This window comes from Heterodontus francisci, chromosome 9, assembly GCF_036365525.1.
Source record: "Heterodontus francisci isolate sHetFra1 chromosome 9, sHetFra1.hap1, whole genome shotgun sequence".
NCBI classification, from domain to species: domain Eukaryota; kingdom Metazoa; phylum Chordata; class Chondrichthyes; order Heterodontiformes; family Heterodontidae; genus Heterodontus; species Heterodontus francisci.
The window spans coordinates 43,717,095-43,742,409 of NC_090379.1; the positions used below are offsets into that span (position 1 = coordinate 43,717,095).

Sequence of the window (25,315 nt, forward strand, 5' to 3'; positions counted from 1 at the left end):
ATGGGGGATTTTAGTTAAAAGGTTAGGCTGGAAAGGCTGGGGTTCTCTTCCTTGCAGCAAAGGAGATTGAGGGGAGATTTAATAGAGGTGTACAAGATTATGACGGGCTTAGATAAGGTAGACGAGAAAAAACTGTTCCCTCTAACTGATGCTTAAAGGCCAAGGGGCGCAAATTGACGTTTTTGGGCATGAGATGCAGGGGGACTCTGAAGAACAACTTTTTTACACAGTGAGTGGTAATGACCTGGAGCTCGCTGCCCATAAGGGTGGTGGAAGTGGAGACAATCAATGATTTCAAAAGGAAATTGGATGGGCACTTGAAGGAAATGAACTTGTAAGGCTACGGCAATAGTGTGGAGGAATAGGACTGACTGGATTGCTCTGCGGAAAGCCGGCATGGAAACAATGGACTAAATGGCCTCCTTCTATGCCATAAATGACTTTATGACTCAATATCTCCAAGGCGATTGGTCAGTTTTTGGAAATTACAGATACAAACACAGCTCCAGTGTGATGCATTAATATATTGCCCTTCATTATGCCTAAAGTAACATTTATGGCGTATTCATTAAAATAGGTTCTGAAACACTGACAGCAAGAAACAGTTTTACATCCGAATATATAACAATTTCAAAATAAAACAACGCATTTATATAGTGCCAATAACTTAGCAAAACATCGGAAGTTGCTTCACAAGAGCATTATCAATCAAAATTTAACACCGAGCCAGAGATGATGATATCAGGATTGATGGCCAAAAGCATGGTCAAGAGATAGGAACTACCTAAATGAAGAGAGGTACAGTGGCTGAGAGATTTAGGGAAGGAATTACAGAACTTAGGGCCAAGACAGTTGAAAGCACGGCTGTCAATTGCAGATCAATTAAAATCAGGGATGGACAAGATGCCAGAATTGGAGGAGCGTAGAGATCTCAAAGGCGTGTAGGGCTGGAGGAGGTTACTGAGATAGGGAGGGGTGAGGTCACAGAAGGATTTGAAAACAAGGGCGAGAATTTTAAAACTGAGGCATTGCCAGACTGGTAGCTAATGTAGGTCAGAAAACACAGAGTGATGGATGAACGGGACTTGGTGAGACTAACGAATTGGGTAGCAGAGTTCTGTATGAGCACAAGTTTATGGAGGGTGGAAGATGCCAGGACAGCATTGGAATAGTCAAGTCTGAAGGTAGCAAACACATGGATAAGGGTTTCATCAGCAGATGAGCTGAGGCAAGGTTGGAGTCGGGCGATGTTTTGAAGGTGGAAGTAGGCAGTCTTAGTGATGGAGCGCTTATGTGTTTGGAGGAGAGAGGAGTAGAAGTTTAAGGGGAGAATTCCAGAGCTTCGGACCCAAGTAGTTGAAGGCATAGCCACCAATGGTAGAGCAGGTAAAATTGGAGATGCACAGAGGCCAGAATTGGAGCAGCGCAGAGATTTTGGAGGATTCTAGGGCTAGAGTGGATTACAAAGAAAGGGACAAATTGTGACTTATTTACAGATTGGCAAGCTGTCTGGACAAACCCAAATAATTCCAACTTTATACCGAGCATGTGAATGGGAGAAAGAGGGAGAAAAGAAGTGCTTCAATGTGCAACAGTTGATCTCCTAAACTTTGGACCTTCTAAAGTTTAGGCAGTACAGACCCTATCACATTTTAAAATCTATCTTTACAACAAAATCAAGTTAGGTACTTTTGTTCATGAGGCAAAATGCAACACTTCAGCCACCAGAAATGAGACAAAGTTAAAGGCAATGTCGGAAATATTTTTAGAGTTCATTAGTTTTGAGTAATGCACATGATGATAGTACCTCTCTAAAGATAGCAGAGGCTGTGAACCTTTGGCATTATCAACTGGGTATCGCTCACGAACTGCAAATTTCACATCTTCTACCTCGTCAGTGCGGAATCGCAGAAGATTTAGAATTGTGTATTCATAGTCAGTGAGAATTATGTTACCCTGCGAACACACAGGTCGGAAATATTAAGGTACAATATTCTGGTAGAAATTAATAATTGCAGGTAGATTTAAATATCTTGAAAATAATAAAGTGCAAGCACCTATGGTACAACATTTGAATTTGACAGCTTAATTTTAATAATCATAGGAAATTGAGAACATAAAACTTTATATTCTTTGTACCGGTCAGCATTGAGCACTCTGAAGTCAACTGTAACACTGGAAAAGATGCAGAATTACATAGAATACACAGCACAAAAACCAAGTCGTCTGTGCTGGTGTTTATAAACCACATGAGTCTCCTCCATTCCATCCACCTCATTTCAGCCTTTCGGCTTGTCATTCTATTCCCTTTCTCTCATGTAGTCCTCTGGGTTCCTCTGAAAGCAGCTAAGCTATTTGCCTCAACCACTTCCTCTAGTAGAGAGTTCCACATTCTAGCCACTATCTTGAAGAAATTTCTTCTCATTTCCTTATTGGATTTATTAGGAACTAGTTTGTTTTTATGGCCCCTAAGTTTGGATTCTTCGACAAGTGGAAACATTCTCTCCACATCTACCCTGTCCAACCCATAATTTTAAAGACCCTCTACCAGGTCTTCTCTCAGTGTCTTTTCAAAAGAAAACAGCCCCAACCTGATCAATCTTTCCTGATAGCTGTAATCTCTCAGTTCCGGTACCACCCTTGTAATTTCCCGCCCCCCCACTTTCTATGTCCTTTATATAGTATGGAGACAAGAACTGTGCACGGTCCTACAAGTGCAGCCTGACCAGGGCCGTGTAGAAATTTAACATAACTTCACTACTTTTGAGTTCTGTATCCCTAGAAACAAAATCCAGTGCTTTGTTAACCAGCGATGCTGCTTTTAATGATGTGTTAACCTGTAACCTTGGGTCACTTTGCTCCTCTATCCCAGTTTTTTTTTTATTTTATGAGATGTAGGTGATGTTACTGCTCTTCCTTCCAAAGTGCATAACCTCACATTTATCCATATTAAAGTTCATTTTCCACTTAACGATCCTGTCTCCAAATTTTCTAATGTCTTCTTGTATTATGTTGCATTCTTCCTTAGTGTTAGCTATATCCCCAGTTTAATATTATTTACAAATTTTGATATTGAATTATTCTCAGTTCTAATTTTGAATCTTAAAATGTTGTGATCACTACTGCTGAGATACTCTCCTACTCTTATATCTTTCTATCTGTTCTGGTTCATTACCCATTACAAGATCCAGCAGTGATTTTCTTTCTCTTGTTGAACATTTTAAGTACTCGGTGAGGAAGAAGTTCCGTATACATTGTAAAAACTTAATTCCCTTTCTTCCTCTTGTCACTTCTTCCCTGCCAGTTTATTTGGGGGTGGTTGAAACCTCCCATGATTATTATTCTATACTTGCTATTCACCTTGTAGATCTGCCTGCATATTTCTCCCTTCAATTCCCTCCCACTCTGATCTATAGTATATCCCTATTAGGGAGATGGATCCCTTCTTATCTTCTGTACTATATATGACAACATTTATTTGCTCTTCAGTAATCATGCTTCAATCAATCCCACTATATCCAATCCCCTCTAAAATTACTGCCTCCAGTCATCAATTTTGTTTTGAATACTATGTACATTGTTATATCAACAGCTTAAATTGTTTTTCTTATTCCTTTCTTTTTTGGTATATATAAATGACTTGGATCTTGGAATACAAAGTAAAATTTCAAAGTTTTCCAATGATACTAAACTTTGAGGAGTGGCAAACAGTGAGGATGATACGAACAGCCTGCAACTGGACATGGATAGGCAGAAGGGATAGGGTGAGGCAATTTAGACTTAATGGCAACATTCTAAAGAGCGTGCAAGAACAGAGGGACCTGGGGGTGCATGTGCAGCAATCTTTGAACGTGGCAGGATATATTGAGAGAGTGGTTAGCAAAGCATATGGGATCTTGGGCTTCATAAATAGAGACATAGAATACAAAAGTAGGCAAGTTCTGCTGAACCTTTATAAAGCTCTGGTTAGGCCCCAACTAGAGTACTGCGTCCAGTTCTGGTCAGCACACCTGAGGAAGGATTTGAGGGTCCTTGAAAGGAGGAGATTTACCAGAATGGTTCCAGGGATGGGGGATTTTAGTTAAAAGGTTAAGTTGGAAAAGTTAGGGTTCTCCTCCTTGGAGCAAAGGAGATTGAGGGGAGATTTGATAGAAGTGCACAAAATTATGACATGCTTAGGAATGTTAGCTAATGAGAAACTGTTCCCATTAACTGATGGAAAAAAGGACAAGGGGCCACAGTTTGAAAGTTTGGGGCAAGAGATGCAAGGGGTTATGTGATGAAGAACTTTTTTACACAGCAAGTGGTAATGACCTGGAACTTGCTGCCCATGAGGGTGGTGGAAGCGGAGACAATGATTTCAATGGAAATTGGATGAGCACTTGATGAGGACTATGGGGATTAAGCAGGGGACTGGGACTGAGTGAATTGTTCCCTGGAGAGTCACTATGGACTCAATGGGCCATATTACCTCCTTCTATGCCATAAATGACTCTATGACTGTACATTTTTCAGTAGTTATTTTACCTATATACTCTATGAATTTATCTGATATATGGCCATTATCCTTATTCCTTCCTTTTCTTTTATTGCTAGGTTTCAATCATTTCTAGCAACTCCTCCCCTTCCCCCACTCTCACCATGTTGTTAGTTTAAAGTCTTATTTACAGCCCTAGTTATCCTGGTAAGGCCTTGGTCCCAGCCCTGTTCAGATGCAGCCGATCCCAACAATACAGCTCCTTCCCGTACCAGGTCTGGTGCAAAGGTCCCATGAAATTGAACTTTTCTTTCCCACACCACTCAGTAAAATTTCCTAACCTGTTTGACCCTTTGCCAATTGCACATAGGTTGAGTAATAATCCTGAGATTATTACCCTTGAGGTTCTGTTTTTCAATTTAGCTCCTAACTCCTGTTAGTCCCTTAGCAGGGCCTCTTCCCATATCTTTCCTATGTCGTTGGTTCTGACATGGAGCACAACCAATGGATCCTCCCCCATCCTTTTCCAGATTCTTTTACAGCTATTTAAGATGTCCTTTATCATGGCACTGGGTAGGCAACACACCCTTCTTGACTCTTGATCTTGACTGAAAGGAATACCATCTATCCCTCCTAGTGTGGAATCCTAGAATGAAGCTATCTACACTCTTCCCCAACAATGGGTCTTAACACCAGGTTCTGACGAGTACCTTCTAATCCACATTAATGTAATTTTTTTTCACTTGTTGGATCAGTCTTCTCTATCACCTCTGAACAAGATAGCTGCTCTAATGCTATCTTGTGCCAAACTATGAGTAATCTATATTATGCAGTCATTTCTCCTGGAAGGTGAGTTAAGATTACCCAAACAATTTTACAAAATACATTGCAGTCACCTGGGAAGGAGGAAACATTCAAACTGTTAATCTGAACTTCATTTGGAGTTCCGAAGAAGGGTCACTGACCCGAAACGTTAACTCTGCTTCTCTTTCCACAGATGCTGCCAGACCTGCTGAGTGATTCCAGCATTTCTTGTTTTTGTTTCAGATTTCCAGCATCCGCAGTATTTTGCTTTTATCTTCATTTGAACCAAGTTGCTCGAGTGTGCTAACCACTGTCTTAGTTACTTCTCTGACTGATAACTGATTCCCTACCAGCAAAACAGGAAAGACAGTGTAGAGTGGTAGAGAATCTCTGTGTGGTTCCACTAGAATTGATGCAAACTATCTCAATATAAGTTCTAGAAAACTTAAAGCTGGAGAATTCATGTATGAAAGAACGTTAGGTTTGAACAACAAAATGCTCCAGTGAGGACATATATAGTAATACCTCACTTAACGCGTTTTCACACAATGCGCTTTTGCCAGTAACACGGTTTTTCTATGGTGAACACTTTACGTACAACATGGGACACAGTTTCTGAGCAGTCGGTCCATGATGAACTAGGTGCAGTACTTTGCTGCGCGGCCGAGCGGTATGTGAATTGTGGGTCTACGCACAGAAGGATACAGTACACTGTGTATCCTCATCTCATCCAAGTTCTTTGTCCTGCCTTCTTTACTGTGTGTAATTGTACGGATCTTGCCAAACTTTTTCTCGATTTATCCTACTCTAACGGCGCCATCCATTGAAATGATGATCACAAAGTGACCGAGTGATAAAAGCGTCTCTGTGAGCAAGGAACAAAGAAAATCTATTTCGTTGGAGGTTAAATTGGAAGTATTAGAGAGATATGAGAAAGGTGAATGCGCCAACATAGGGCGAGTTCTCTGTCTAAGTGAATCAATCTTAAGGACAAATCGTGCAAACACAGATGAGATTAAAGCAAGTTGCAAAAGAATGATCCCTGAAAGCGCTGCAAAAATATTTTGCACGCAATCAAACATAGTGGAAAATATGGAAAGATTGTTGAATACCTGGATTGAATGTCAAAATCAACAAAATATGTCCCTAAGCTTGCTCGTCAAACAAGAGAAAGCTAAAAGCTTGTATGAAGACTTGAAAAAAGAACCTGGTGCATCTGAAACAAGACGTTTTGTTGCAAGTCATGGGTGGTTCGAACACTAAGAGAAGCAGTAATTCACATAATATTAAACTGACTGGTGAAGCTGCTGCTGCTGATACCGAAGCAGCCAAAAATTTCCCTAAACTCTAGGAAAAAATTATTGAAGGTGGCTATACCGCTAAGCAGTGGTGATGAATGTTGGATGAGACCGGTCTTCACTGGAAATGTATGCTATCAAGATCATACATCTTCAAAGAAGAAAAAACTGTGCCTAGTTTTAAACCTGCCAAAGATCACTGCAATATTTTGCTTGGTGGAAATGCTGAAGGTTAAAGTTTAAATCATTAATGGTTTATCATGCTGAGACACAGAGCTTTGAGGGGCTATTCGAAGGAACATCTTCCTGTTATCTGGCGATTGGACACAAAAGGCTGGATAACATGGGTTATTTTCATAGAATGGCTTACTGTTTACCTCCACAAAGAACTGCAAGAATATTGCGCAAGAGAAAATTTATCCTTCAAGATTCTCCTGATTCTTGACAATGCTCCCAGTGATGCTACAAACATTGTATATCTTAGAGAACATTAAAGTTGTTTTCCTACCACCCAACACAACATCATTGATCTAACCCATGGATCAGGGTGCGATAGCCGCATTCAAGGTGTATTATTTACGCTGCACCGTTGCCAAATTAATTAAGGAAACAGACGGTGAAGGGAAACCCACGATTAAGGAGTTTTGGCGTGCCTTCAATATCAAGGATGCCATCGATATCACTACCGAGTCACGAGCTGAAGTATCGTCTGCCTGCATGAGTACGGTTTGGCGAAAATTGTGGCCTGAATGTTTTCATGACTTCAGAGGCTTCCAGATGGTCGAGGACATGACCAAAATGAGACGTCAGATCATCAGCTTAGCCAAAGAGGTTGGTTTTGAGGAGGTGGAGGAGGCTGACGTGGAGGACATGCTGTATCATACAAGGAGGAGTTGTCGAACAAAGAATTGATGCAACTAGATGAGCAATGGGAGAAGAACAGGAGGTTTCTGATGTTGCACCTGCTGCTCGCGTATTGACTACCAAGAGATTGTCAAAAGCTTTCCATCATGTTGAGCAAGCACTAACAATCATTGATGAAGATGAGGAGGAAGAACGTTTTTACGCAGTGGGTGGTAATGACCTGGAACTCGCAGCCCACAAGGGTGATAGAAGCAGAGACAATCAATGACTCGATGACTGTATAATGCAGATAGAGAACGCAACTCTGAAGTAGCCAGACTAACGAATGATGCCATGCATCGCTATCGTCAGCTTTATTTAAAAAAAGGGATTAGAAACACAACTGTTGCTTGACAAATTTATAAAATCTACTAAAAAGGCATCCTCAAGCAAAGATCCTGATGTTCCTAGGCCTTCGACCTCCGAAGGAGAAGATGCGCAGCCCCATTTGGCTCCATCTCCGTCATCTACACTGAGTGCTGTTGGACGGCAGAGTGTGAAGAAGGGAGTTTAGTAAGTGAGTGGATTTTAAGGGTTAATCTCTCAAATCTAGTTTTGATTTTGTTTACATTTAGCAATTAATTGAAATTCTTCTTTAAGTTAAAGATAAGTTAGGTTTCTTAGAGTTTTATACAGGGATATACAAGCTCTCTGAGAGTAGCTGTACCTAGTTAATTAGGTAGCCAGCTTAAACTGGTTTCTGAGCTCTAGCACAGCTGACACAGCATTGTTTCAGAGTATAACTTCAGGGGACTCTGTTGGAGGGCACAGAGCGTGAAGAAGGGAGTTTCGTAAGTGAGGGTGTTCGGTAAGGAGGGGAACTATAAATTAATTAAGAAAAAGTAAATTTGACTGCACTCAGTCAGAGCAGTGTGAATCAGCAAGACTAACAGGGCGTAAATCAGTGGGGCTCGCTGTTGCCTGTAACCAATTGCAGCCCGCATTTGGAAAGCGAAAAAAAAAGGTGTGACATCACAGGAAAGTAGTAGGTAATTGGCTGGTGAGTTTTGCAGCTTAGGGACTGTGTCTCAACAACTAGCAGACTAAAAACGAGAAAAAAATTAAGTATTAATAATAAGGAACAAAGGAGTAGCTGGTGAGTCTTTTTTTTTGAGTAAGGTTTATTTTAACTAGTGAACCGTATTGATTAGTAGTAGAATTTATCAGTACCAGTAAGGTTTTATTAATTGTTCTAAGATGTTTTAGTATTGGTAACATTTATTTTTAGCGGTAGCAAAGGGTCACCCAACAAAGGAAGGTATGGGAGGGTTGCTTCAACCTCGAGAGTGTACCTCCTGTGCTATGTTGGAGCTCCAGGATGCTTTCCGTATCCTGGATAACCAGTTGTGCAGGAACTATCAGCAATTGAAGCAGCTTGAGCTCCAGGTTTTGGAACTTGAGCGGCAGCTGGCGACACTGCGGTGCATTAATGAGGATGAGAGCTACATGGCTAGCACTTTTATAAATGTGGTCACCCAACAGTTCAAGATTATGCAGGAAGAGAGGGACTGGATGACCGCCAGGCAGTCAAAAAGAAACATGCAGGAGACCCTTGATTGAATCTCACTATCCAACAGGTATTCAGTTCTGAATGCTGATGAGAGTGATGGTTCAACAGGGGTGAGCAGCCAGAGCCATGTCCATGGCACCACGGGTGGCTCAGCTGCACAGGGGAGTACAGGGAAGACTGGAAGAGCCATAGTGATAGGTGATTCATTGGTCAGGGAAACAGACAGGTGTTTCTGTGGCCGCAGATGTTAATCTAGGATGGTGTGTAGCCTCCCTGGTGCCAGGGTCAAGGATGTCAGGCTGCAGAGCATCCTGAAGGGGAAGGGTGAATAGCCAGTAGTTGTGGTCCACATTGGAACCAACGACACAGGTAGAAAGAGGGATTATGGTCCTGAAGTTAGAATTTAGGGAGCTAGGTAAGAAATTAGCAAGCAGGACCTCAAAAGTAGTAATCGCTGGATTACTCAGAGTGCCAGCGCCAGTGAGTACAGGAATAGAAGGATAAGACAGATGAATGCGTGGCTGGAAAGATGGTGCAGGAGGGAGAGCTTTAGATTATTGGGACTGGCTCTGGGGAAATGGGGCCTGTACAGGCCGGACGGGTTGGACCTGAACAAAGCCAGGACTGAATTCCTCGCAGGATGTTTTGCAAGTGCAGTTGGGATGGGTTTAAACTAGTTTGGCAGGGGGATGGGAACCTGAGAGTAGACTCAGTTGGGACAAAATCATAAATGAAAATGGAAGGCAGAAAATTAATGGAGGAGTCTGGAAGACAGAGGAAACAAAGGTTAGAACATCAAAAGAGTTTGGCAGTGCTCAAGGGTATCTATTTCAATGCAAGGAATATAGCAAATAGAGCAGATGAGCTGGGGGCACATGATAGACACTTGACAGTATGATATCATAGCTATTACAGAAACATACCTTGAGGGGGGGCAGGAATGGCAGCTCAATATTCCTGTTTACAAGGTTTTCAGGCGTGATAGGGAAGGGGATAAGGAAGGAGGGGCAACTTTGGTCTAAGAAACTATTGCAGCTGTGAGAAGGGTTATGTTGGAAGGTTCATCAAATGAGGCCATATGGATTGAGCTAAGGAACAAAAAAGGGGCAATCGCACTGCTGGGAGTGTAGTATAGGCCCCCAAACAGTCAGAGGAAGATAGAAGAGCAGATATGTAGGCAAATCTCTGAGAAGTGCAAGAACAATAGGGCAGTAATAGTAGGGGATTTTAACTACCCCAATATTAACTGGGATAGTTTTACTGTGAACGGAATTGAGAGAGCAGAATTCTTGAAGTGCATTCAGGAGAACTTTTTTGGCCAGTATGTAGCAAGTCCAACAAGAGAGGGTGCAGTTTTAGACTAAGTTTTAGGAAATGAAGATGGGCAGGTGGAAGGCGTGGCAGTGGGAGAGCATTTTGGTGGTAGTGATCATAATTCAGTTAGTTTTAACATAATTATGGAAAAGGACAAAACAGAACAGTTAAAGTTTTCAATGGGGCATGGCCAATTTTACTGAACTAAGGTGTAATTTAGCGAAAGTGGACTGGAAACAGCTACTTGAAGGTAAATCAAGTGGGAGGTATTCAAAGAGGAGATTCAAAGGGTTCAGAGTAGACATGTTCCCACAAAGAAAAAGGGTGGGGCGGCCAAATCTAGAGTCTCATGGATGTCAAGGAGCTTACAGGGTAAGATAAGGCAGAAAAGGAAAGCTTATGCCCCACGCAGGGAACTCAACACTACAGAAAGCTGAGAGGAGTATAGAAAGTGGAAGGGTGAAACATGGAAAATAGGAGCAGGAGTAGGCCATTCGGCCCTTCGAGCCTGCTCTGCCCTTCATTATGATCATGGCTGATCATCCAACTCAGTAACCTGTTCCTGCTTTCGCCCAATACCCTTTGATCCCTTTAGACCCAAGAGATATATCTAACTCCTTCTTGAAAATATACAATGTTTTGGCCTCAACTGCTTTCTGCGGTAGCGAATTCTGCAGGCTCACCACTCTCTGGGTGAAGAATATTTCTCATCTCAGTCCTGAAAGGTTTATCCCGTATCCTTAGACTATGACCCCTGGTTCTGGGCTCCCCCACCATTGAGAACATCCTTCCTGCATCTACCCAGTCAAGTCCTGTTAGAATTTTATAGGTTTCTATGAGATCCCCCCCTCACTCTTCTGAACTCCAGCCAATATAATCCTAACCGACTCAATCTCTCCTCATACATCAGTCCCGTCATCCCAGGAATCAGTCTGGTAAACCTTCGCTGCACTCCTCTATAGCAAGAACATCCTTCCTCAGATAAGGAGACCAAAACTGCACACAATATTCCAGGTGTGGCCTCATCAAGGCCCTGTATAATTGCAGCAAGACATCCCTGCTCCTGTACGCTAATCCTCTCGCTATGAAGGCCAACATACCATTTGTCTTTTTTACCACCTGTTGCACCTGCATGCTTACCTTCAGCGACTGGTGTACGAGAACACCCAGGTCTCGCTGCATATTGCCCTCTCTCAGTTTATAGCCGTTCAGATAATAATCTGCCTGTTTGTGCTACCAAAGTGGATAACCTCACATTTATCCACATTATTCGGCATCTGCCATGCATTAGCCCACTTACTCAACTTGTCCAAATCACCGCGAAGCCTCTCTGCATCCTCCTCACAACTCACCCTCCCACCCAGTTTTGTGTCATCTGCAAATTTGGAGATTTCACATTTAGTTCCCTCATCTAAATCATTAATATATATTGTGAATAGCTGGGGTCCTAGCACCGATCCCTGCGGTACCCCACTAGTCAACGCCTGCCATTCGGAAAAAGCCCCATTTATCCCTACTCTTTGTTTCCTGTCTGCCAATCAATTTTCTATCCATCGCAATACACTACCCCCAATCCCACGCGCTTTAATTTTACACGCTAATCTCTTATGTAGGACTTTGGCGAAAGCCTTCTGAAAGTCCAAATAAACCATATCCACTGGCTCCCCCTCATCAACTCTACTAGTTACATCCTCGAAGGATTCTAGTAAATTTGTCAAGCATGATTTCCCTTTCGTAAATCCACGCTGACTCTGCCCGGTTCTACCACTGTTCTCTAAGTGCTCTGCTATAAAATCTTTGATAACGGACTCTAGAATTTTCCCCACTACCGACGTCAGGCTGACTGGTCTATAATTCCCTGCTTTCTCTCTACCTCCCTTTTTAAATAGTGGGGTTACATTAGCTACCCTCCAATCTATAGGAACTGTTCCAGAGTCTATAGAATCTTGGAAGATGACCACCAATACATCCACTATTTCTCGGGCCACTTCCGTAAGTACTCTGGGATGCATACCATCAGACCCTGGGGATTTATCGGCCTTCAATCCCATCAATTTCCCCAACACTATTTCTCTACTAACACTGATTTCCTTCAGTTCCTCTCTCTCACTAAGCCCTGTGTTCCCCAACATTTCTGGTATGATATTTGTGTCCTCCTTTGTGAAGACAAAATCAAATTATGCATTTAGTTGGTCAGCCATTTCTTTGCTCCCCATAATAAATTCCCCTATTTCTGACTGTAAGACATTTGTCTTCACCAATCTTTTTCTCTTCACATACCTATAGAGACTTTTACAGTCAGCTTTTATGTTCCCCGCAAGCTTGCTCTCGTACTCTATTTTCCCCTTCTTAATCAATCCGTTGGTCCTCCTTTGCTGAACTCTAAACTGCTCCCAATCCTCAGGTCTGTTGTTTTTTCTGGCAAATTTATATGCCTCTTCCTTGGATCTAATGCGATCTCTCTTCCTTGGATCTAATGCTATCAAGAAGGAAATTAGGAAAGCTAAGAGAGGGCATGAAAGAATATTGGCAAGCAAAATCAAGTGAACCCAAAGATGTTTTATCAATCAATTAATAGTAAGAGGATAACTAAGGAAAGAGTAGGGCTCAGAAAAGACCAAAAAGGTAACCATTGTACAGGGACGGAAGATGTTGGTATTGTTCTTAATGAATACTTTGCATCTGTCTTCACAAAAGAGGGGGACGATACAGATATTATAGTTAAGGAAGAGGGGTGTGAAGTATTGGAAGTGATCAACATAGGGAGAGACGACGTATTAATGGGATGAGCATCCTTGAAAGTTGATAAATCACCAGGGACGGATGAAATGTTAAAAGAAGCAAGAAAGGAAATAGCGGAAGTCCCGACCATTATTTCCCAGTTCTCACTGGATACAGGTGTGGTGCCGGAGGATTGGAGGACTGCCAGCGTTGTACCTCTGATTAAAAAGGGAGCGAAGGATAGGCCTAATAATTACAGGCCAGTCAGTCTAATCTCAGTAGTGGGCAAATTATTGCAATCTATTCTGAGAGACAGGATAAACTGTCACTTAGAAAGGCACAGATTAATCAAGGACAGTCAGCATGGATTTGTTATGGGAAGATCTTGTTTGACCAATTTGATCTAATTTTTTGATGTAACAAGGAAGATAAGTGAGGGTAGTGCAGTTGATGTGGTCCACATGGATTTTAGCAAGGCTTTTGACAAAGTTCCACATGGCAGACTGGTTAAAAAATACAATCCCATGGGATCCAGGGAAATGCAGCAAGGTGGATGTAAAATTGGTGCAGTGGCAGGAAACAGAGGTTAATTGTTGACAGGTGTTTTTGCGACTGGGGGGGCTGTTTCCAGTGGCGTTCCGCAGGGCTCAGTACTGGGTCCCCTGCTTTTTGTGGTATATATTAACGATTTGGACGTAAATGTGGGGGGCATGATCAAGAAGTCTGCAGACGACACAAAGATTGGCCGTGTGGGAGATAGCGAGGAGGATATCTGTAGGCTGCAGGAAGATATTGATGGTTTGGTCAGATGGGCAGAAAGGAGGCAAATGGAATTCAACCTGGAGAAGTGTGAGGTGATGCATTTGGGGAGGTCAAACAAGGCAAAGGAATACAAGATTAATGGGAAAATACTGAGAGGTGTAGAGGAAGTGAGGGACCTAGAGTAAATGTCATACAGTCAGAGAGATACAGCACTGAAACTGGCCCTTCGGCCCACTGAGTCTGTGCCGACCAACAACCACCCATTTATACTAATCCTACATTAATCCTATAGTCTCTACCACATCCCCACCATTCTCCTACCACCTACCTACACTAGGGGCAATTTACAATGACCAATTTACTTATGAACCTGCAAGTCTTTGGCTGTGGGAGGAAACCGGAGCACCTGGCGGAAACGCACGCGGTCACAGGGAGAACTTGCAAACTCCACATAGGCAGTTCCCAGAACCGACCCACAGATCCTTGAAGGTAGCAGGACAGGTCAATAAGATGGTTAATAAGGCATATGGAATCCTTTCCCTTATTGGCCGAGGTATAGAATACAAGAGCAGGGAGATTATGCTGGAACTGTATAAATCATTGGTTAGGCCACAACTTGAGTACTGTGTACAGTTCTGGTCACCTCATTACAGAAAGGTTGTAACTGCACTAGAGAGGGTACAGAAGAGATTTACGAGGATGCTGCCGGGACTGGAAAAATGCAGCTATGAGAAAAGATTGGATAGGCCTAGGTTGTTCTCCTTGGAACAAAGAAGGGCAAGGGGTGATTTGATTGAGATGTACAAAATTGTGAGGGCCATGGATACAGTTGATGTGAACGGCCTACTTACCTTAGCAGAGCAGTCATTGGCTAGGGGCATAGATTTAAAGTGATTGGTAGAAGGATCGGAGGGAAGATGAGGAAAAGTTTTTTCACCCAGAGGATGGTGGGGGTCTGGAACTCACTGCCTGAAAGGTAGTTGAGGCAGAAACCCTCAACTCATTCAAAAGAAGTCTGGATATACACCTCAAGTGCCGTAATCTGCAGGGCTATGGACCAAATGCTGGAAGGTGGGATTAGAATGGGTGGAACGTTTTTCGGCTGGCACAGATCCGATGGGCCAAGCATCCTTTTTCTGTGCCGTAACCTTTCTATGATTCTATGATCATCTTTAGTTGATGATCCTGATGACCCTATGCCTTTGACGCCCCAATAACACCACCACACGCCTCTCTACCCCATCCACCAAAACAACAAGCAACCACCACCACTGCCATCTAAGGTAAGTGAAATTTTCTTGCATTAATCATTTTTATTTTAAAAATTGAATAATTGTTACATGTAATATCTCTATCCTCATTTCTTATCATGGCACTTTTCAAGAACGCACCTACTGCAATTCATAGATTAAAATAGGAGCTATGACAAATATTCCAACTAGTTCAATCTAGTGCAGAATAAATTGCTAATTGGTCCTACTGGACAACCATTGGCAATTGCACTACTGTTTAGAGACCTGAGGCTTATCCCAAGATACATGGAAGACAAAATAATGAAGAATGCCCAAGATAGGTTTCAGCTTACATGCAGAAAATACTTTTAATGTTGTCAATTACTTACAACAATGAACCTATCAAGTATATTTGACTATATTGTGTCATGAAGACCCCACCTGCCAAGAATGAGGCATATTAATTTTGTCATATGAACATGCATTTTAAACTGTTGCTGAAAGGAAGAGATGACTTGTTTGAAGAGATCAGCAGTGGCTGGAAAACATTTGCATACTAAGAGGCAATGCCTGGAGACAATAGAATAGCTCCCTGATCCAATTAACCCAAATGGATTTTGATCACCAGACATTGAATGTGTAAGAAAGCCAGCATTTCAGTCTGCTAAGATGGAGAATCCACAAAGGCAAGTGTTTGTTAAAACAGCTAGTCACATGACTAACCTGCTGGCCCAGGTTTTCGGTTTTGAACTGCTCACAGGGCAGTTTGGGTGAGATTGCAACTAAATTTGGAAGAAGAGAGCCTCTCTCCTGGCTAGCTCTCTCTCTCGACTCTCCGGATCCACTGAAGTCACTTAAACCTCAACAGAGAAAAGACTCCTACATTGAAACAAGTTTTAAAGCATGCACTGGGCCCCAACGAAATGGCCTGACCTGCAATCAAACACTCTATATTGAACTCAAAGGACAGTAAATAAATCCCAGCTATTGCCTTTTCCCTTTCTACTTTTCTGTCTCTATCAGCGAGTGTGTTTATCGCGTATGCATGCTAGTGTGGTCGCGTCGCGTATTCATAGTCGTCAACTGAAGTAGAGTTTAAGGTTAATAAACTTCCACCTTTCTTGTTTAAATCTAAGAAAACTTGTCTGGTTGATTTCTTTGCCTTACAATTGGAGAGCAATGAGCAAGGATTCACTGAGGGGGAGCTAAAAACACTGTGTTTAAAATTAAACCCTGTTACGGTCAAACCAGGCAAAGGCCGAGAGGGAACCCCTAGACCCCTTTCTCACCTGGTCATAACAATTATTTTTCAAAGAATAATTAATTTTTATTGCAACTTACTCGGTCGTACAGTTCAACAATCAAGTGGTAGGCTGCTTGATCAGAGCCAAACTGAAAATCTACAATCCTATCAACACCAAGTTGCTTGATGTAGACCAATCTTCGTGACTTTAGATGTTTACGGCACTGCAACCAAAAGAAAAGTCCCATCAGTTTTAGTAGAAATTTGCTGTAATCAAACATCCTAGTAACTAGGGAAAGGATTCTTATTTTGTGATTGAATCAAGACTCAAGGAAGCAGGAAAATCTGCTGCATCTTAACATAATTTCAAAATAAACAAAATAACTGAGGTAGAACTTTTTTAAGCATGTCAGGGAGTAATATACAAAACCATATTTTAAAACAACATAGAATGGTTACAGCACAGGAGACCATTCAGTCCGTCATGTCCATGATGGCTCTCTGCAAGAGAAACTCAACGAGTTTCACTCCCCCACCCTTCTTCCATCGCCCTGTAAATTTTTTTTCTTTGTGCTTATCCAATTCCCTTTTGAAAGCCATAATTGAATCTTCCTCCACCACACTCGTAGGCAATGCATTCCAGATGCTAACCAATTGCTGCATAAAAAGGTTTTTCCTCATATCTCTGTTGGTACTTTTGCTATTCACCTTAATTTGGTGTCCTCTGGTTCTCAACCCTTCCGCCAATGGGAACAATAGAATTCATAAAGGACAAATTATTCTGACATTTAAAAGTAGTTTCTAAGTCCCCCCAGAACAATTATCTACCCTTTAACAGCAGTAAAATTAAATCTTTTAACTGGTTCTGATACTATACTTTTCCTGCTTCCATTGATTTGATAACTTTAAACCTTACATCCACAAAATTAATGCAAACAGAAATACCTCATGGTATTCAAAAAAATCAGCTCAAAATGTTACTTAACAATTATTTATACCCGAAATTACTGCATTGGTAAATGCTACTGCAGGGAAAATTCCCTTGAAAATACCCTGTGTAAGTCTATCACATATTTAAGGATATAGGCGCCCAACACATTGTTAATGTAGTAATGTACAAAACGATATTTTAAAACAGCATAGAATCATAGAATGGTTAAAGCACAGGAGACCATTCAGCCCGTCATGTCCATGATGGCTCTCTGAAAGAGCATCTCAGCTAGTCTCACTCCCCCACCCTTCCTCCATCGCCCTGTAAATTTTTTTTCTTCATGCTTATTCAATTCCCTTTTGAAGGCCATAATTGAATCTTCCCCCACCACACTCACAGGCAGTGCATTCCAGATCCTAACCAATCGCTGCATAAAAAAGTTACTGCAAATTTGTTAAAACTATAGAACGATTCCAAGATTATCATGGATACTATTGGGTAGCAATCATTTAGTACCTTCATTGCAAAGCCGGATGGCATCATATTCTTTGGCCACTCAAACTCTGTTGTGTGAATCCGGATACCAGATTCAACTAAAAGAACAGCTTTTGATTCTGGCCTGTTGGAAATGGAAAGAACAAGTAGAATGGAAACAAACAAGTTAAATATAATGTAAGAAAGCAGTAATATGTTAACAGTAAATCATTCTTGATGCTTCTAATTATAATTATTGGTGCGACATCGAATTTGAATTAAAAACTCTAGCTGGTCTTAAAACCAAATATTAAATTATTTCAAAACTGTACTTCTAGCAAATGAGCTTTATCTTTAAATCTTGACGTTAAGGAGTAACTGATTTTTTTTGTGGAAAGGCAATAGCTGTATTTAAAATTATATTGCTTTCTATCTGGATGAATAGGAAGCACATTTTACAAATAACAAAATAAATGCACTGTTCCAAAGTGGAGGAGAATCAAATAACTTTTGTGTTCAGAATTGTTTCAAATCAATACAAAAGCAAAAGTATCGAAACAAGTTTCACCACCAGCAACAGTAGTTAAGTACAATAGTTGATAGTCTTCTAGATATTGACTGGAGTACTATGCAAAAACAATCCATTCTACCAGACAGAATGGAACTGAAACCTCTGAGTTATCCCTACTTGAATTGTACCTCATTGCTGCTGCACAAACACACACTCTGCTGCAGGAGAGTGCATGTCATCAATTAGACTGCAAAGGCAAAAATTAGAAGGTGGGGGTGGGGGAGGAAATTAAGCTTTTAAGAAGGTATTTAGCCACAAGAATTTAAATGCAAGAAAGTATAAATTCAAGGGATGTTGAAGTATTCAAGACAGTTTACATGGGATACCAAATACACGTGTTTGAAAATGAGCTTGGTCCTGTGCCCATTGTTTCTGAAAGATGCACTTTATTTGCACTGAATAAATTAGCCAATCCAAATAAATAACAAATTTGATTAGATTCAGATGGACTCACCACCTATTCATTTTAGAAAATATGAAGGATGTACAATAAATAATTGTTCTGACAAAAAACAAACTTGATTCAAATACCCATTCTCATTAAATATACATAATTCTGTTAACTGTAAACAGTACTTGACAGATGCAACAAAACACAAGTAACACAGCCAAACTTACTTCTGAAGTCGAATGAGATACGTTTTGTTGTCCACATCATACACATTGTTTACCCTCATCCCTAGTAAGCTAAGTGAAACAAAAATTTATTATTTTAAATAAAGACAAATAATGTGAACAAAAAAAACTTTTACATAATCACCATAAAATCAGTGTTTATTTTCATAGAATAGTTACAGCACAATAGGTGGCCATTTGGCCCATCATGTCCATGTCAGCTCTCTGCAAGAGCTACCCAGCTAAGTCCACTCCCTTGCCTTTTCCCTGTAGCCCCGCAAATTTTTTTCTCTTCAGATAATATTCTAATTCCCTTTTGGAAGCAACAATTGAATCTGCCACCACCACACTCTCAGGCAGTACATTCCAGATCCTAAGCTCTTGCTGCATAAAAAAATGTTTTTCCTCATGTTGTCATTACTTCTTTTGCCAATCACCTTAAAATCACTGTTCCCTGGTTCTTGATCTTTCTGCCAATGGGAACAGTTTCTCCCTATCTACTCTTTCCAGACCTCTCATGATTTTGAACACCTCGATCTCCTCTCAAAAGAGAACAGCCCCAGCTTTGCCCATCTATCCTCATAACTGAAGTCTCCATGACCTCGCTCTCATTTTTTCTGTAATCTCCTTATCTAATCCACCGCCTTAAACTTTCACCCCTTGCCGTTCCTTCACTGTCACGGATTCAAAATCCTGCAACTTCCTCACTATAGATTCGGATGTATTTCCCAGTCATACTCAACAAATCATAACTTACAAAGTCCCAGACTCCTCCATCACCATCCCTGGGTATGTCCTGTCCCACCAGAGCTGGCAGCACAGTGGTATGCAGTCAGGAGCGAGTGCCCCTGGGAGTCATCAACATTGACTCCGGACCACATGAAGTCTCATGGGGTTAGGTCAAACATGGGCAAGGAAACTTCCTGCTGATTACCATCTATCACCCTCCCTCAGCTGATCAATCAGTACTCTTCGATGTTGAACACCACTTGGAAGAAATATGGAGGGTAGCAAGGGCGCAAAATGGACTCTGGGTAGGGGATGTCAATGTCCATCACCAAGAAAGGCTTGGTAGCACCACCACTGACCAAGTTGGCCCCGTCCTGAAGGACATATCAGCCAGACTGGGCCAATGGCCAGCGGTGAGAGAACCAACAAAAGGGAAAAACCTACCTGACCTCGTCCTCATCAATCTGTCGCAGAATTTTAATTAAATTTTTCATGGGATGTAAGCATCACTGACAAGGCCAGCATTTGTTATCCATCCCTAATTGCCCTTGAGAAGGTGGTGGTGAGCCACCTTCTTGAACTGCTGCAATCCATTCGGTGTAGGTACACCCACAGTGCTGTTAGGAAGGGAGTTCCAGGTTTTTGACCCGGTGACAGTGAAGCAATGGTGATACAGACCTAGGTCAAGATGATGTGTGACTTGGAGAGGAAGTTGCAGGTGGTGGTGTTTCCATGCGTCTGCTGCTCGTGTCCTTCTAGATGGTAATCGCAGGTTTGGAAGGTGCTGTTGAAGCAGGCTTGGCGGGTTACTGCAGTGCGTCTTGTATATGGTACACACTACTGCCACTGTGTGCTGGTGGTGGAGGGAGTGAATATTTAAGGTAGTGGATGGGGTGCCGATTAAGAGGGCTGCTTTGTCCTGGATGGTGTTGAGCTTCCAATGTTGTTGGAGCTGCACTCATCCAGGCAAGAGGGGAGTATTCCATCACATTCCTGACTTGTGCCTTGCGGACAATCTTTGGGGAGTCAGGAGATGAGTTACTCACTGCAGAATTCCCACCTATGACCTACTTTTATAGCCACAGATATTTATATGGCTGGTCCAGTTAAGTTTGGTCAATGGTAACCCCCAGGATGTTGTTGATGGGGGAATTCAGCAATGGACACACCCTTGAATGCCAAAGGGAGATTGTTAGATTCTCTTTTGTTGGAGATGGTCATTGCCTGGCACTTGTGTGGCATAAATATTACTTGCCACTTATCAGCCCAAACCTGAATGTTGTCCATGTCTTGCTGCATGTGGACACGGACTGCTTCTGTATCTGAGTAGTAACAAATGTTACTGAACATTGTGCAATCATCAGCAAACATCCCCACTTCTGACTTATGATGGAAGGAAGGTCATTGACGAAGCAGCTGAAGATGGTTGGACCTAGGACACTATCCTGACGAACTCCCGCAACGATGTCCTGGGGCTTAGATGTTTGGTCTCCAAAAAACCACAACCATCTTCCTTTGTACTAGGTATGACTCTAACCAGTGGAGAGTTTTCCCTGATTCCCATGGAATTCAATTTTGCTAGGGCTTCTTGATGCCGCACTCAGTCAAATGCTCCCTTGATTTCAAGGGCGGTCATTCTCACCTCACCTCTTGAAGTCAGCTCTTTTGTCCATGTTTGGACCAAGGCTGTAATGAGGTTTGGAGCTGAGTGGCCCTGGTGGAACCCAAAGTGAGCATTGGCGAGCAGGTTATTGCTGTGTAAGTGCTGCTTGATAGCACTGTTGACGACACCATCCATCACTTTGCTGATTGATGGGGCAGTAATTGGCCAGATTGGATTTGTCCTGCTTTTTATGAACAGGACATATCTGGGCAATTTTCCACATTGTCAGGAAGGTGCCAGGGTTGTAGCTGTACCATCAGCAGCAGCAGAATTCTATTCAACCACAATCTGTAACCTCATGACCGAGCATATCCCTCACTCTACCATTACCAACAAGCCAGGAGATTAACCCTGGTTCAATGAGGAGTGCATGCCAGGAGCAGCACCAGGCAAACCTAAAAATGAGGTGTCAACCTGGTGAAGGTACAACATAGGACTACATACATGCTAAACAGCGGATGCAGCATGCTACAGACAGTTAAGCGATGTCACAACCAATGGATCAGATCAAAGCTCAGACTACTCTCAATCATCAGCAAAGTAATGGAAGGTGTTGTCAACAGTGCAATCAAGCAGCACTTGCAGAGCAATAACCTGCTCACTAATGCTCAATTCAGGTCCCACCAGGGGCATTCGGTTCTACACCTTATTAGAGCCTTGGTCCAAACATGGACAAAAGAGCTGATTTCAAGAGGTGAGGTGAGAATGAAAGCCCTTGACATCAAGGTAACATTTGACCCAGTGCTGCATCAAGGAGCCCTGGCAGAACTGAAATAAACTGAAATCAAGAGGTGGTGCAGTGGTTAGCACCACAGCCTCACAGCTCCAGCGACCCGGGTTCAGTTCTGGGTATTGCCTGTGTGGAGTTTGCAAGTTCTCCCTGTGACCGCGTGGGTTTCTGCCGGGTGCTCCGGTTTCCTCCCACAGCCAAAGACTTGCAGATTGATAGGTAAATTGGCCATGGTAAATTTCCCCTAGTGAAGGTAGGTGGTAGGAGAATGGTGGGGATGTGGTAGGGAATATGGGATTAATGTAGGATTAGTATAAATGGGTGGCTGTTGGTCGGCACAGACTCGGTGGGCCAAAGGGCCTGTTTCAGTGCTGTATCTCTAAATACTGATTGGAGTCATACCTAGCACAAAGGGAGATGGTTGTGGTTGTTGGAGACCAATCATCTCAGCCACATTAGAAGGGTGGTGTCCATCTTCAGCTGCTTCATCAATGACCTTTCCTCAATCATAGGGTCAGAAATGGGGAAGTTTACTGACGAATGAACAGTGTTCAGTATCATTCACAACATCTCAGATATTAAAGCAGTCCATGCCTGCATGCAACAAGACATGGACAACATTTAGGCTTAGGCTGATAAGGGGCCACAAGAGAAGTGTAGGGAACAGCGTATACCCCTTTACCTTACTTTCGCAGATCTCAGTAAGGCATTCAACACCATCAGCAGAGCAGGGATCTACAAGATTTTGGGAAACATTGGCCGTCCACCGAAGCTTTTAAGTTTCATCCGTTCTTTCCATGACAGCATGCACCGCACTGTACAGTTTGATGGCTCCACTTCCTGACAGTTTCGGAGTGAAGAATGGAGTGAAACAGTGTTGTGTCCTAGCCCCCACTCTGTTTGTCATCTTCTTCTCCATGCTCCTATCCATTGCCTTCCCTGTAGATATGAAAGGAATCTACTTGCACAATAGGTCAGATGGCACGCTCTACAATCTAATCGAGGCTGAAAACGAAGACAAAAATAAATCACGCCCTGATCAGAGAACTCCTCTACGCTGATGATTCTGCACTAGTCATTCACATGGAAACTCAGCTACAAAGACTCATGGACTGTCTCTCCCATGCCTGTAAAGTGTTCTCCTTGACTATAAGCATCAAGAAAACCGTGGTCATGGAACAAGGTGTTGCATCTCCACCCCGATCACTAAATAACGCCCCACTGGAATTGGTTAGCAAATTCTGCTACCTTGGGTCCATGGTGACAGACAATCTGTCCCTTGATGCAAAGCTCGATACACGCATGGGGAAAGCAGCTACAACCTTTGGCTGACTTGTGATACGCGCATGGGATAACACCAAGCTGACCCTTAGGACTAAGCTGATGGTTTACAAGGCGTGTGTTCTCAGCACCTTGCTGTACGGCTGTAGAACATGGACGACTTACAGCGAACAGGAAAAGAAGCTCAATAATCTCCATCTTTGCTGTTTGCGGCACATTATGGGTATATCCTGGCAGTCCTTTCAAAGGCAGAGCTCCCAAGTGTGTTGGCACTAATCAAACAGAGGTGGCTGAACACGTCCGCAGGATGAAAGATGGTTGCATACCCGATTACCTTCTGTATGGTGAGATAGCTTGGGCCAGACAACCAGTAGCGTGCCCAAAGCTCTGCTCCAAGGATGCTTGCAAGCGTGACATGAAGGTCCTAAATGTCAACTATCATACCTGGGAGTCACTAGCTGGCAAAAGAGGGAAATGGAAACACATCCTGAGGACTGGTGTGCATGACCATGATGATCCATTGCTGCAGGAGCTTGGCAACAGGCGCCAACGCCAAAAACAACTCACAGCATCACTTGGCAGCTTCACGTGCAGCACTTGTTGGCAGAACCTGCCTCTCAAGGATTGGCCTTCACAGCCATCAGCAAAGGTGCACCAAGAGAAGACACTTCACCAAAATGGATAATTTGTATCATGTCCATCATCTTTCGTAGATGGAAGGATGCCAACCAATAAGCGGCAAGTAACTTTCACGTCCTGGGGGTTACCATTGACCAGAAACTTAACTGGACCAGCCATATAAATACTGTGGCTACAAAAGCAGATTAGAGGCTGGGAATTCTGCAGCGAGTGACTCATCTCGCGACTTCCCGAAGGCTGTTCGCAAGTCAGAAGTGTGATGGAATGCTCCCCACTTGCCGCTCCAACAACACTCAGGATGCGCGACATCATCATGGCAAAACAGTCCGCTTGATCGGCACCCTATCCCCATTTTAAACATTCACTCCCTCCACCATCAGCAAACAATGGCAGCAGTGTGCACCATCTACAAGATGCATTGCAGCAACTTGCCAAGGCTCCTTGTAAACCCACGACCTCCACCACCCAGAAGAACAAGGGCAGCGGATGCATGGGAACACAACCACCTCCACGCACCATCCAGACTTGGAACTACATCACCGTTTCTTCACTGTCGCTGGGTCAAATGCCTGGAACTTCCTCCCTAACAGCTGTGGTGTACTTACACCACCACATGGACTGCAGCAGTTCAGGAAGGCAGCTCAGCACCACCTTCTCAAGGGTATTAGACAATGAATGCTGGCTTTTCAGCAACGCTCACATCCTATGAACGAATCAAAAAAAACTCCAAAAAAAGTTCCAAAACTGGGCAGAGGCCCCAATATTGACGAGGGGACTTCTGAAACACTCCTCAAAGGGATCGGGCTAAAACCTCCATCCCGAAACCAGAGATTGGGGCGGACGGGGGTTACAAGCCTCTCTCGCACCCCTGGCGCTTTAGGATGTTTTATGAAGTTATATAAATACAAGCCATTAACAGTTAGATGCGCGGGCCCCGGAACCCGAAAATGTTTCTAAAACTCCTGGCGGGGTTTTCAGACGAGCAGCTCCAGCACCGAGCTGATCCTACCCAGGCCCATACGGGGTAGAGATAAGCGTCAGTCCCAGATACCTCTGCAGCTCCGAGACGATCGCTTGGATATCGATAGTGCTGAAACGCGACTTCATCTTCACTGCCAGTTAAAGCTGAATGCTCCCGGTTCCGTCTCCCCGCTCATCTGCGCAAGCGCCAACTCCATACGGCGAGCGATTTGACCAAAACACTGCACGACGACCATGCAATGTCAAAATATTGCAAGATGCACCAGAAATATTCTACGTATTGAGTTCATCAAGTTTAAACTATAAGTTATCTTTCAAAGTTAGCCTCCCTTCCATCTGTAAACTATTGCATTTTTCTTTGTATTACGTTTTTCTCTTTTTAAAGCAGTTATGAAAAAACTGTCACAGGTGTGTCCAACATACTTCTCCTCTGCAGA

At 42.8% G+C, this 25,315-nt stretch overlaps 1 protein-coding gene across 3 annotated transcripts in view; it reads right to left on the reverse strand.

The window, feature by feature from the left end:
* LOC137373704 (ribosome quality control complex subunit NEMF-like) overlaps nucleotides 1-25,047 on the reverse strand; it is a 92,339-nt gene extending 67,292 nt beyond the window's left edge. For 2 of the 3 annotated variants that reach the window (XM_068038911.1, XM_068038910.1), the window contains exons 1-5: nucleotides 24,949-25,047; nucleotides 18,859-18,927; nucleotides 17,712-17,814; nucleotides 16,363-16,488; nucleotides 1,808-1,956 (exon numbers count right to left, since the gene is read on the reverse strand). In XM_068038911.1, coding sequence (XP_067895012.1) covers nucleotides 1,808-1,956; nucleotides 16,363-16,488; nucleotides 17,712-17,814; nucleotides 18,859-18,927; nucleotides 24,949-25,004 — 503 coding nt within the window. In that variant the 5' untranslated portion in view covers nucleotides 25,005-25,047. Of the gene's footprint in view, nucleotides 1-1,807; nucleotides 1,957-16,362; nucleotides 16,489-17,711; nucleotides 17,815-18,858; nucleotides 18,928-22,659; nucleotides 22,886-24,948 lie in introns of those variants that run through there. The other variant, XM_068038912.1, reaches the window with a different exon arrangement.
* Between the last annotated feature and the right edge of the window lie 268 nt (nucleotides 25,048-25,315).